Raw genomic sequence first — 13,510 nt, 5'->3', positions numbered from 1 at the left:
TAAGAGGAGGAAAAAGGTGCCATATAAATGAATAATGGTAGCTGTAAAAGAGGAAAAGAATGGCACAGGACACACATAGGTAAAACTATAGCTTGAGAGGAAGAATTAAGATCAAGGAGGAGTAAGGGAAAAAAGGGGTTATACATTCCTTTCAGAGAGTGCCGCTTCCCCGATCTTCAAAACAGCTACATGGAGCTGCTAGTTGGTACACCAAAACCGAAGTTTAATCATGACACTCCTGTTTGATTGTTCAGACGTCTCAAGTTCAGCCTAGTTCCACTAGTCCAGGCCCTGCAAGGAAAGATCAGTGCCTAGAAGCAATATGAGTTATGAATATCTTTCTTGGGTTTTAGCACTAGTCCATTTTGCCTTGTGCTTCTTTCTCCTGCCAATCTCCAGTCCAGATCTTCCTTATCCATATTTCAGAGTTAGCTTCCTCTAACACGTGGAAGTAGTGTTGCCACCACTTTTGCATGATACAAAAGTCATGAGAAAATCAAATGGTCCTTCTTAGATGAAATATCCACATGGATTTTGAGTGGTTGTATTCGAATAATTATTAACCTAGTGGTATGATATGGTATTTGCATTCTCCTTTTCCAAATGCTTCCAAATTCCAACTACCAGTTTGAGGAATGGTTTCATGGGGTGTGTCCCTACGTGCCAAACCACTTGCCTACAGCATAAGTGAAGCTGAGCCCAATATACAGGCAACATTCCAAGAGTTCATCACACTGCTGTTCCGTATTTAATTTCTGGAGCTTTCAGCTCAATAGCAGTGCTGTGCATTGGACAGCAGGTCCTGCCTGCATGCTTACTGTTTAAAAGACCACATGTGATAAGGAATAGGAATACGGTCCTGTCATTGAGCAAGAGGAGTGGTTGCCTCCCGTGGCCAATGCTGGGAGGCAAGGGCAGGTTGTGGGGAAGAGAGATTTATGTGCAACGCAGCCTGCTGTACACCCCCAAGGCCGGCCAGCTGCCTTCAGAGGAATGCCGTCCTGCTGCTAAGGCCGAAGGAACGTTCAGCTGACAGTCCAGCCAGGTTTGTGTATGGAATGAGATGGATGTCATGTCCTTCCCTTCAGTCACTAAAATGTTTTTGTTTGGCTCTGCAAGGAAAGCGGAGCGGAGTGGAGGTACAGGATAGGGGTTTATTTCACACCACCAGAACAAAGCCATCTTGATCCAGGCTGATCTTCCTTGTTGATACTTTCCTTGAAACTTAAGGGGCTGAATTTCCCAGCCGGTCCTCGGGCTGGTGACAGAGCTCTGAGTGTGTTATCCCTTCCTCTGCACTATAAATGGATGCGTAATGGCTGGAAGGTCTCTTGCTGAAAAGAGTGGCAGTTTCAACATTTGGATCCTGCTTGCTTCTTTGCAGAAAACATTGTTCAATCATTTTGGAAAGTTTTGGTGGTTGCTCTGTTGGCAGGAGGGAAGAGTGTATTCCAAATTATAGTCACAATACCCAGTAAGGACATGTAAAGGTTTAACTCTTTTAGTTCAACAGATTTATCACTTGCACCATACTGTATTTTTATATTTTAGAAATTATTACTACTATGATTGGGACACGGTGGTGCAGCAGGTTAAACAGCTGAGCTGCTGGGCTGTTGATCAGAAGGTCGACAGTTCAAATCTGCAAGACAGGGTGAGCACCCACTGCTTTGTCCCAGTTCTTGCCAACCTAGCAATTCGAAAGCATGCAAACACGAGTAGATAAATAGGTACTGCTTTGGTGGGAAAGGTTACAGCGTTCTGCGCAGGAAAGCATTTAGTCATGCTGGCCACAGAGGCAACTTCAGACAACACTGGCTCTTTGGCTTGCAAATGGAGATGGGCACCAGCCTCAGAGTCGGACACAACTAGAACTAGCACACATGTGCAGGGGAACGTTTACCTTTACCTTACACTAATAGGATTATTTTAGAAAAGCCCTTGTGTTGTGCTGCTCTGCATACTGGCCCCAGAATTCTACTGTGATCAAATGGCAAAGAGAAGGAAAGAGCATCTGATAAGAAAATATGTTTGTCAGGAATTCAGATGCATAGGAAATCAACCACCTCTACTTGAGTGCTAACAGTTCCAATTAAAATGGATGAATTACATGTTTTATACCACTGATGAAATGCTAGCATAGCAGGAAGATCCAAAGTGGTACAACCTGAGGGTCAAACTGAGCATGATAGTTCAAGAGTTCAATGTTTAGGCTTCCCCATCTTTGATGGAGATGCTACTGTGACCAAATGGCAAAGCGAAGAAAAGAGCTTCTAATACAAAATCCTGTGGGTCAGCCTTTTTTGTCTGTGGAGGGCTTCTCACAACCTGCAGGGTAAATACTATTCAAAATGTACCTTTGTGTATTTAAGCGACATTGTTGGGTTTCTGAATTAACATTTCCCATCTTAAGTGTTCTCCTTACATATTGACTATCCGTATTCCACAGGTGAATGATTCCTGGATTAGAAACGTATCCAATAAAAGTCAGCTGGAAGGGCTCTAAGGCTGGTAAAAGTATTCCTTGCCTAAAGAACATTGCTGGGGTGATATTTCAAACAAACCGGGGGCTGCTTGGCGTACGCTTTGAGCCACTCCAGTGCGCTGATCTGACCCTTTCTCAAAGTGTTATGCTTGAGAGCTAAACACCGGAACAAAAATCAAAAGAGATGACATCGGCATCCCAACAGAATGGATTATTAGTCCAAAGGTTACATGCCAAGCATCGCTATGACACTTTAGGACTGATGATGGAAGCTAAAGCACTGATTGTCATTTCTACATGCATCGATCTTTGCAAAGCCTTTAGTTTTGAATTATGACTTTGGAAGGTGCTGGTAGCAAGTCAACAGGCTATGCATGAGTTAATAAGTATAAAACATAATTCAGATAGATGAGTTCCTACGTTGCACTCATACAGTCTTACAGTCCCTATCATGGCACTAACAAATGTGCATAACAAAAGCTGCATGCACAGCACAAAATTCACCCAGCAAAAAAGAACAGAACTCATAGTTTGGTTGCTCTTACACAGGTGGACAAATCTGTCAGTTTCAGTTTCTCTCAATTTTTAATTTTTACCTCCTTAAGTGTGGTTCATCTCAAACTTTGAGAATGTCTCCAGTCTTAAATTTATTTCATCTCCAATTCTGAGGCTTCCTTCCTCTCAAATAAAACCATTTACATGAGCATTCATAAGTATTTTTATGCACAATTCATCTAATACATGAATTTTTGCCTAATGCACACATTAGGCAAAAATTGTGTAAGGGATCTTCTTCATGAAATGCATTTTAAACATGATTTCCCCTGATGCTATCTTTGTGAGCATTTTTGAAGAACTCCACCAAAAAAATTCAGCAGTGAATTCCAAAGGACAACTGAGTTTTGGATCACACAGTAGTATGAAAGCATGCAGTTAGGTGAACTGGGTGAGCAGAAGCTTAAATCCTTCTCTCTAGGAGCAGCACGGTCTCATTCTGAACGGGGGCCGTGGGTGCTGACAAGACAAATGAAGAAGCTGAGAAGCTCCGCTAGATGTCCTTTACCCAACATTATGCTTGGCCTTGACACCAACCTCTAAGCCGGGAAGTGGAGGGGCACCAAGTCCCTGCAGCTCCCTGTCCACTTCCTTCAGAGCAGCTTGGTGCAGTGAAGGGCAGGACACACCTTCCCACTGAAGAAGGTGCTTTCCAGCAGCTTATAATAAGGGGCCACTAGCTACAGCGAGGCCATCAAGGAGCACAGGTGGGGTGAGGGAGTATGGACCTTGACAGGGGCCACACGGGGTTTTCAAAGCATGTTCGCTTTTATAGTCGCAGGAAACACAGCTCTAACGAGATCTGTGTGCTCCTGTGCAAGTGTAAATTGCAGTCACACAGCAAGGAATACTGCCAATTGCCTACAAAAATGCAGGGGCGGAACCTTTTGAAAACACCCCATTCCTTGAAAGATTTCTTATACTATGTAGCTTGCACATGCCAGAAGGTAAGGGACACACAATCTGAAGGATTGTCATCCATCTTCTCCACCAAAGAATGGAGCACTTTCTCCGATTCTGATGCTGTTGACTAAGCAGCCGACAAAACAACCAATGCTCTAAAGCTGTTATTTATCCATCGCAGCTCCTTTATAGCTGCACTGATCATGTCAACATTTTGCACAGTTCTTGGCTTTATGGCGTATGCCATTTTCATACAATTGGTCCAGACCACAGGGGTATTTGAAGCAAAGGCCTTCTCTGCCCCCAAGTCCCTGCATCTATCCTTCTATTTTTTTTCTCCCACAATACTTTCATACATGCATGTCACTCTGACAAAGCAGCAGCGGCGGCACAACGCACATACTGGGATAAGCAAATCTTGCTACAAAAACCTCCACATCTGAAACATTTGTTCCTATTCCGCAAAACTGCCATGACCTATCTGCCTGAAATTTTGCATGCTCCATGTCCTCAGAAGAAGAAACCATGCCTGCTACTTTCTGCTACAAGATAAAAAGAACTGCGGAGCTACTTGTATAAGCATATCCTGCCTCTGTTTGTCTCACGTGGGGTGGGCTCCATCCACTTGGAAGAGGCTATTGTTCCTGGTAATTACATCTAATTTTATCACAAAAATGTTATATCCATCTGTTGATTTCCCTATTATAATCAACTGGGAGACAGATGAAACTCTGGATTTCCAAAGCCAGATTTTTATTTGTACCCAAGTCGGAGCAGCTGGCCTCTAAAATCTTGCCTTCAGTGCACACCCATATTCATAATTTATACTCTTATTCTGTGGTGCCTGTAGATATGAACATGTAAATTATTATGTGCACACAATCAAATCAAGCAGCACACTAGTCTATTTAATCATCCTAAGTAGCCATACTATACATTCAGTTTTCAGAAGACTATGTACCCGATTGCAGGATTGCATACACTTCCCTCAGCATTGTAAAATGAGTGCTGTGCTTTTCACTTGCAAGAAAATCCCGTTTTCTTATTTTTCATTGTTTTATCTAAATAAAGACTATGCAAGTGGCAATCTGATCAAATAATTCATATTCATATCATAGAATATAGCTGAGTAGGTAAAGAGTAGATGGATAAAATCCAGAATATAAAAATAAGTCAACTGTCAACTTCCTCCACCCATTCTGTATTGCAGATCTTTGTAATCTTCCAGGCCGTGTTCAGATGCAAAAAGGAATGATGCGGATGATTTAGAGTCTTCGTGATTAATGAAATATTCCGCAAAGAATTGCCTTGCCTTGCCTTGCTTTCGGCTCTGCATTTCCAACCTTTTTTTAAAACACAGTGTCCCCCTCCCCCGCATCCCCGCTTGTACTTTGGGAACATACAACCAGTAGCTTTGACATATCTTTAATAAAGATAACTGAGTGTTTGCAGTTGTTTCGGGACATGCAGCATATTCGCAGTGATTTTAATTTCCTCTGTGCTGTAACACTTCAAGAGACAGGCCTTTGTCATGGTGAAAGGAGCGAGGGAAAAGACATGTGACTTCTCCCTGGGCCACGGTTGTTGCAGAACGATCACAGTCCGTGCTGTCCATGAAGTACAGTCGGTATTTTGCAGGCTTTGGTTCGGGACAGCATGGCTTGAAGTTGAACTTGAACTGGGCAAGGTACTTGCTCTTTGCCTGAATTACTTTGAGGATGGAAGGAGATAACCCAACGTTAGCTTTAAACAACTTATGCCATCAAATCAGATCCAGGGTGCTGTACATCAGTATGAATGAAGACTTATTTTGAACCTAGCACGGGGAATAAATCACAGAACTATAATAAAATACAGCAAATTAACAGGCAGACTGAGGGATTATAAAACTTTAAATTCCTGGGTAAATGAAAACATGTTTACTTGGTGCCAAACATGTTGTAAAGTAGATGCCAGATGAGTGGCACTGGTGGGGGAGTTAGCCTAGAAATGCCCTTGAAGGATGGCTGGAGTCTACTAGGCGATTGCGTGGCACACTTCCAATGAGTTAGGGGTGTGCAGTAAGGCCTGATGGAAAACCCGAAGGGGAAGGAACAGGCAGGCCGGCATAGGAAGATGCACTCTGAGCTCCTTGGTGCAAAGGCGAGGGTCAAATAGGAGAAAAATAAATAATGTCGCTTTAGCAAAATGATCTGTCTTTTGCCCCATGTTAGTGAATTCTGTGTTACCTAACTTTCTGACACAGATCACCAGGGTAAGACACAATGCAGGCTCTGTCTCATTCAGAATGTAGAGTTAGTGCTGGAGGAGGAGGAGGAGGAGGAGGAGATGAAACTGAATTCCACAGAACCATTTAAAAAGTTAGCCCACCCCTCGTGTATCTCTGCTGCATTCTGATTAATGCTGCACAGAATTCTAGGACCTGTAAGGAATTGTATTCTTTTTTATGTTTTTCATATAAATTACTCAACAAGGAGAGTTGGGGTGGTTAATTCACCTGTTTGTAAAACATATCTTCATCCAGGATTATTTGTCCTATTATGGAAACCATCCTTTGAAGAAGGATTTTTTCCCCTCACATTAAAAGCTGTGATCATACAAATAACATGCAGATTATGATTAGAATTGTGCTTAATGAATCTTGTCATTTTCAGAGCATATTTGCACTTTTAAGAGACAAAACTATTTTCTAAATTCCTTTTAATATTGTGGTATTTGGGTTTTGTTCTTTGTTTGCTTAGTTTTAATTCATGCAAACCTTTGCTCTTGTGTCTCTGCCCTGCTGCTGGTTATGCACTTTTTAAAAATGAAGCCTCCTTCCTTGGAATAATCACATAGAAGGTCCAAATCAACAAAGGATTACATAAGAGACAACCTTCTTCCTTGGAATAATCACATAGAAGGTCCAAACCAACAAAGGATTACATAAGAGACAAGATGCCTTTATGTAGATATACAGCCGACTAGAACCAGACGTGTGATGACATCACTGGGTCCAAACCAAGGGGACTATCCAGTCGTGCCTCCAACTAGCTCAAATGACATTGTGTGGGTGGAAATTAGTTTCACCTATGAACAAGAGAAGAATCCAAGTAAAATTATCTACAACAGACAACATGCAAGTAAAGCACTTGTACAATGGAAAGATTCAAAGGAGCTCCACGATCACTGTTTAAATTTGTGGAATTACACCATGAGATGCTGTCAGAAGTAGCATTGCTCTCATACTCAATGACCAAAATCTGTACTGTCTTTCAGAGGGCCCTTCTCAAATTAATTACTTCTTGGCACTTCAGCCACTGAAAATGTTCTTAAAAAGTCCCCAGCACCACCACCGCAGCTGTGCACTAATGTTAATGGGAACGGACTCTCAGAGATAGCTTTAATGGACAGCATTTAGCAAAAGCTGTTCCACCTGGCTGTGGGAAAAGTGGAGAAGGAAGCATGTCTGTTCCATCAACACTGCTGGGAGACTAGCTCTAAGCCTGTTTCTTTATGGATTTACTAAGTACTCTGAAAACCTTTGTGGATAAAGAGTGAGATAAAAATCCTTCAAAGAAATAGCAGATCCTGTCCATTTCCCGTGATGCTTGGCAACCTGAGGATGCACCTTTCTCTCCTCCCATGCTACGATATTGCTAATCTGATCAAAACACCTTGTGTTGCCTTCAAAACGCCTCAGATGTTTCTCCAAGCAGAAATACTCAAAGTGGCCTCAAAATGTTGCTCTGGGCAAACTTTCATGAGAAATTTAATTTGAAATAGACACAGACAGGTGAACAGGCAGAGACTGGCTGACAAATATTAAAATGCAGAAAAGAGAGAAATTGATCAACATTGTCTTCCAAAAGAGGTCTGTAGCACCAAGGAGAGGTTCGCTCAGAGGAAAAGCTGGATGATTTTCCTTCCAATGTAACTGTATAATCAGAATGGAAAGAGTTGAAAATGATAGATTATATATGTTACCTTGATATCCTTGGAGGAAAGGTGGGATATAGATGTCAATATATAAGCCAATTTCCTAAGACATCTCTTAAAATAAATACCATGGGACATCTAAAACCTCATATGTTCTAGTGTGGCAAAAATATAAAGCTCAAGAGAACCTTTTAAAGTAAGCTTAACCATAGAGGTAACCAGGCTGCAAACCGAAGACTTTTGCTGTAGAACCTAAGGATGTTTGGGAAATTAAGTTCAGTTTATCTTTGATCAGAATTAACAGAATTTGTATCTCCCCAGGCAGAGAAAATGTGTTTGATAAATGTGTACATTTTAAAAAGTTACATGAAAAGGCACCTGATTTTTATACTTTTGATAAAATGCATACACGTATGCTTTAATCAATGGAGAAAAGTGTGTACATATCAAAATGTGCAGAATGATTGTGTACATTAGAGAGATATGCATGGAAATGCCCATGTATTATCATTAAAATCAGCAGTAATATTCATACAGAAAGAACCAAAGCTTGAAATCTGATATGGACAGCAGTTAAAACAAGCACTGATGCAGAGAATCTTGATGAGCTTGAGTTTTGCTAATTTGCTCATTCCTCCTTGAGCTCCATATGAAATTAGTCTTCAACTGACATAATCTTTTCAGGTGCTTACCCACCTATTAGAGGATCATTTCCCCTGTCCTTTCATTTCACATTCCAGCCCACCAGTGACCACTAGAGGTTCTTCCCCTTCCATGTGGAATGGTTCCACCACTTGAATCAGCATCTTACGTGGACAAACAACATCTCATCTACACAGCCACACTACAGATAAACAGAGCTCTGCCACCTGCACTACTATGACTTATACAAGGGACTCACAGATCCCTTCCATCATTCAGCCCATGAAGTGGCCAGTCAAATTAAAAAATAAATAAAATCCCCTATGACATAGGCGTATTTTCTGCCTCATTTTCAGGGCACTGAAATACTTGATTGCAATCTCTCCTCTCCTCTCCACCGAACCACTGTGAGGTCAGCACGGGTGCAAGGCGCACTGTGTTTTTCTTCCTATGACGTCTCTCTCCTTGCTCTGCAGCCTCCCTGGCTACCTGCGCATCCTGGCCTGCAGAGGAACTATGGGAGGACTGGACTCGTGATGGCTTCCCCTGGCCTTTAATAGAACTAAAGCAATTTGAGGAGGCTACAGACTCCTAGAGACAATTGTACACTCAAAGGCAGGACACACAGGCACACCCCTTGGCCAGCTTGAGTGAAGTAGGCCCAAGAACCCTAAGCCCGGCCTACGACAATTTCCCTGGGAGGTTCCCACTCTGGGATATATTTTCAAAAGCAATGCATTTTCTACAGCACTGGATGTGAGTGGTCAGGAGAAAGAGTGGGGGGCATGTTCAGCACAGCATGACTAGTAGCCAGGAATGGCCTTGCCCTCCATGAATAGCTCTAATCCTCTTTCAAAGCTACCCAAGTTCGTGGACATCAGCACATCTTGTGGAAGAGAATTTCATAGTTTAACTGTGTACTGTTTTAAAGGTATGTATTGTATCTGTCCTGAATGCCCCGATCTGTAGCTTCATTGAATTTCTGTGGATTCTATTAGTACGAGTGAGCCAGAAAAGGTTCTCTGTCCCCACCTTCTCTACACCATGTACTATTCTTATGTACTTCCACCATGTCCTCCTTTAGTCATCTAAACTAGTAAGTCTGAAATGTTGCAATCTTTTCTCTTAGGAAACTTACTTCACCCCCATTTTGATTGTTCTTTTCTCTACATGTCACCCCAATTGTGCAAAAGAGGTACCTTTTCCAATATCTTTGTTCTGAAAAAGGGACTCTTAAGTCACATTCCTTTCAGCCATACACACCACAAGCACTTCCATAAAACAATGATTAATATAGGTGCAGATTTAATACAGTGCAAATACTGTAGCTTTTGCCGCTGTCACTAACATCTCATTATTCCTGAGCAGGAACATAACAATTAAATGAGCATCTTTTTAAATGGCTATTTGAAAACTTTTCTGAGCACCTGATGTCAATTATACAGTTGCCTTGCTTTCAAAGCTGACTAAATCAATTTTTATCTCTGGCTTTCATTATTAAATTATACAGATAGCTGGTTTCTTGCCACAAACACGGTGCTTTCTGGGCAGAGCGAAACAAATGCAGTAATAGAATTAGAAGGTAAAGGCAAGGTTTAGCAGTGAAAAATGTGCCCCACTAATTGCCAGTGATCACTTGGAGTTGCCGCTTGCCAGCTTGCTGCTTTTTAAAGACACTGAATCAATATTCTCACAAACTCAGTTTTCATGGTTTATAAATAAGCAGTCGTCCTCTTTTCTAAGAAGGAGAGAGAGAACGCTAAAAATAAAGGTCAATATCAAGTGTCACACTGATTCAGAATATAATTACTGGGATGGGGGGAACAAATATGACATGCTGATAAAGCTGGTAATTAGGAGCCAAAACAAATAGTATATTAATGCTGGAAAATGCAATTGAAGACAGTGATAAAGTGTTCTGTGCACGGGGTGGAAAACAAGTTACTGCACAGTAGAAGCAAAATGCAGGCTCGGCTAGGCCAGAACATATCAAGTAAAGATGGCCTTCTTTCCCCGGAGGTGTGTGTAGGTGGGAGACGTTTATCTCATACTTGGTGTGTAGGTCCATTCGAGTGTGTGCTTCCATGAGTGTGATATGTCCTATATGTAGAAAACCACAAGTTTGACTCAGACTCCTATTCAGTACTGCCAAAAAAATCCTGATTGGGCAATTCAGAAGCTATCTAATTTGACCTCCTTGAACAATGCAAAAGGGGCAGCCAAGGCTTTGGGTCTGGGAGCATATTTGGAAACTTGTGAAATTATCCTGGGAAGAGCTATAACATGGGTGCCAGAGTTTGGCATGCATAGTCACAGAGGCCATGTAACCTGCCCAGTGGCACGCATGGGGAATAAAGATGGTCCCCATTTCACTTCGAAGTATTCCTTACTGCCAGGAATATATATGTGTGTGTGAGAACATTTGAGGCAATTGGTGGGAGCCAGAAAAGTTCTCAAGGGGCATGTGTTTATCTCAAGCTGGAGCATGGTGCATTGACAAGATGTATCTCCAGCTCTTAGCTATGACCACGAAAGATCAAGTTGCTTGCTTATGTGAGGCCACTCCACAACTATCTACCAATATTGCAAAAATTGCAAGTGAAAAGACAGGCTTCTGGAGGGTTCCAAGAAAGCTGACAGCATCATTAGAAGAACTTCCACTAGCAAAAGCCATGAAGTTGTGGTTTACAGGGGGCGATGGTGCAATGAATTCTCTGGTGAGGAAAAGTGATAAACGTACCACCAATGAGCTGGAGCTCATCTGATCTCCACCACTGACTCTCTTGCTGACATTGCTAGATTTGGACAGAGTATCATTTGTCTGCGATTAATCTTGCAGCAGCTTTAGGATTTTTTATTTTTATTTTTTGATGCTTTAGTATGTTGAAGCAAGGCCAGAGAGGCGGGGAAGTGCAGCAGGATCTTGCAGTGGAAGGAAAGAGAGAAGTGTGTGTGTGTGTGAAGGTTACAAAACACTGCAAGATGTAAATTATTCTGTGACATGCTTTTTTGAACTTCTGGAGTTACTGATTATCTTTAAGAAGTTATAACTGACTGCCAACAGAAACTCTTTTCAAACTATGGATTGATAAGGCCTACTTCTATCGTTTCTTATATGGATCCAAAGTAAAAAGGGAGTAATGGATTCTCCCCATCATGTCTGCATGGAACACATTATTCAGCAGGATATCTGATTTGTGTAAAATGGTACTTCCTCTGAATGTGAATGATATTTGAACTGGTTATCTGTTGAAACTGTTGCTTCAGGCAGAAGCATCAGAAAAATCTATACAGCAGATTCAGACAGCACCAAGCATTTCCAGAGTGAAACTTGGGCTTTTAAAGAGGTCAGAATGGTTCCTGTAGGGTAGAGGGTAGCTTTTCTATTGGGACACTGTCCAGTGCTGATCTCAGTCTTCGTTTCTCATGACTGCAACTGTTTCGTTGGCATGTTCCTGCTAAATGCCCCATCCTGAAAGCTCCACACTTCACTGTGGGATCTTGTAATGGCCGAGCCTGGCATCATGATTCCCATGGTCCTGGGATGCACCTTCCACAGAGATCCCTGGAAAGCTCGCCAGCTACAGGAGTGTTCCAGCCTCTATCTTCTCCTTCTGCCTAGCAATAGGTGCACCAATGCATTGTCACTGCTGACCCAATCTATTGCTTTATTGCAGTGTGGCTGTGCAGCCATGATTCCGATCAAGGGCAACATGCCTTCCGCAGAAAATACCAGTGTAAAAAGTCTGTATTGGAATCACACTGATTGTTCTAAAGCAGCAGTAGCGGCAACCAAATTCTGCTATACCTGCACAACTGGCAGAACGTGTAGTCTGGCCCTCAGTCTATTCTTTTAATGGAAGTTCTGGGGCTGATTCTTTGCTTGAGTCCTAGACTGGCTCTTCCAATTTTCACCAGTCCAGGACTAGCTGCAAGCTTAGCCTGGTAGAGACCAGCAGGCCTGGCAAGCGTTATTGTTCTACTTACCAGCTGTCCTATAACTCTGAAATGCTTCTGCTTTAAAGCTGAAGTGATGGTAAGGTCTAGGAATAGGATCAGGATTTGCCTCTTTATGAATGCTGACTTTGACTCCTTGGAGGAAAACAGAGATTGAAATCTAAATCCTATATGATCCATAAAATGGTGTGTAGCTCTTCTGAGCATGTTCATAGGGGTCTTAAAGTGACGGGAAAGTTCAGCTCTATGTAACACAACAGTTTCATGCCAATGAGATTTTTCCTTAAATGGGCTCCATTATTCTGGCTTAGCCTTCCCAAACTGTTCTCCAGACATTGTGGACTTCGCCTTCCATCAACCACACAGCCAGCATGGCAATGGCCAGGAATGCTGGGAGTTGTGGTCCACAACTTCTGAAGGGCACCATGTTGGGGAAGGCTGCTGTAGGAGTTCACGCTTATGCAAGGAGCTGTCTCCCTGTCTTGGCATCGGGTTTTGTATATCACTGCAAGCGAGCGTTTAAAAGCACCTTCAGGCTTTGGTCAGATTTCCACAGATCTTCACTTATGAACAGGTCTCTGTCTGGAAATGCCCCATACAGGGCACTGGCTTACCTCCCTGTGAGTTTTGGCTGCTGGGACCCCCCCCCCCCCCACAACACACACAGAGAGCAGAACTTGGTTGCGATCCAGGGCTTCATTCTCAAAGGGCTCCCTTTGTGAAATTCTAGAGAGAAGCATCATAAGCAGAGGGTACTTTGCAGGCTCCGGTGCTCACTTGGACAAATCAAGCAAGAGCCTGTAGCCCAGGAATGGGGAACAGGGGCCCACTAGATGTTCTTGATTTGTGACTCCCATCATCCCCCATGACTGACTAGGGATATTGGGAGTGGCAAGCCAACCATATTTGGGCACCACATTCCCCACCCCTACCAGTTCTAGCCTAAGCGGAGAATAACTACACAAAAAGGAGCTCTTTTAAGCATTTGGCAGCAGTGTGCAAAAGAAAAATCAAGGTGTGCCGTTCCCATGCTGTACCTTCTAGAGATCT

At 42.6% G+C, this 13,510-nt stretch overlaps 1 protein-coding gene across 1 annotated transcript in view; it reads left to right on the top strand.

The window, feature by feature from the left end:
• The window catches only part of GPC6 (glypican 6), an 850,059-nt gene that overhangs the window by 448,095 nt on the left and 388,454 nt on the right, over positions 1–13,510 (top strand). Inside the window, exon 4 of the mRNA XM_044437764.1 lies at positions 2,890–2,927. Within this exon, the coding sequence (XP_044293699.1) occupies positions 2,890–2,927 (38 nt within the window). The remainder of the gene's footprint in view (positions 1–2,889; positions 2,928–13,510) is intronic.

The sequence above is a fragment of the Varanus komodoensis genome, unplaced genomic scaffold (assembly GCF_004798865.1).
Source record: "Varanus komodoensis strain SLA01 unplaced genomic scaffold, ASM479886v1 scaffold31, whole genome shotgun sequence".
Lineage (NCBI taxonomy): Eukaryota > Metazoa > Chordata > Lepidosauria > Squamata > Varanidae > Varanus > Varanus komodoensis.
The sequence above is the reverse complement of the archived record's forward strand: the minus strand, read 5'-3'. Positions and strand labels throughout refer to the sequence as shown.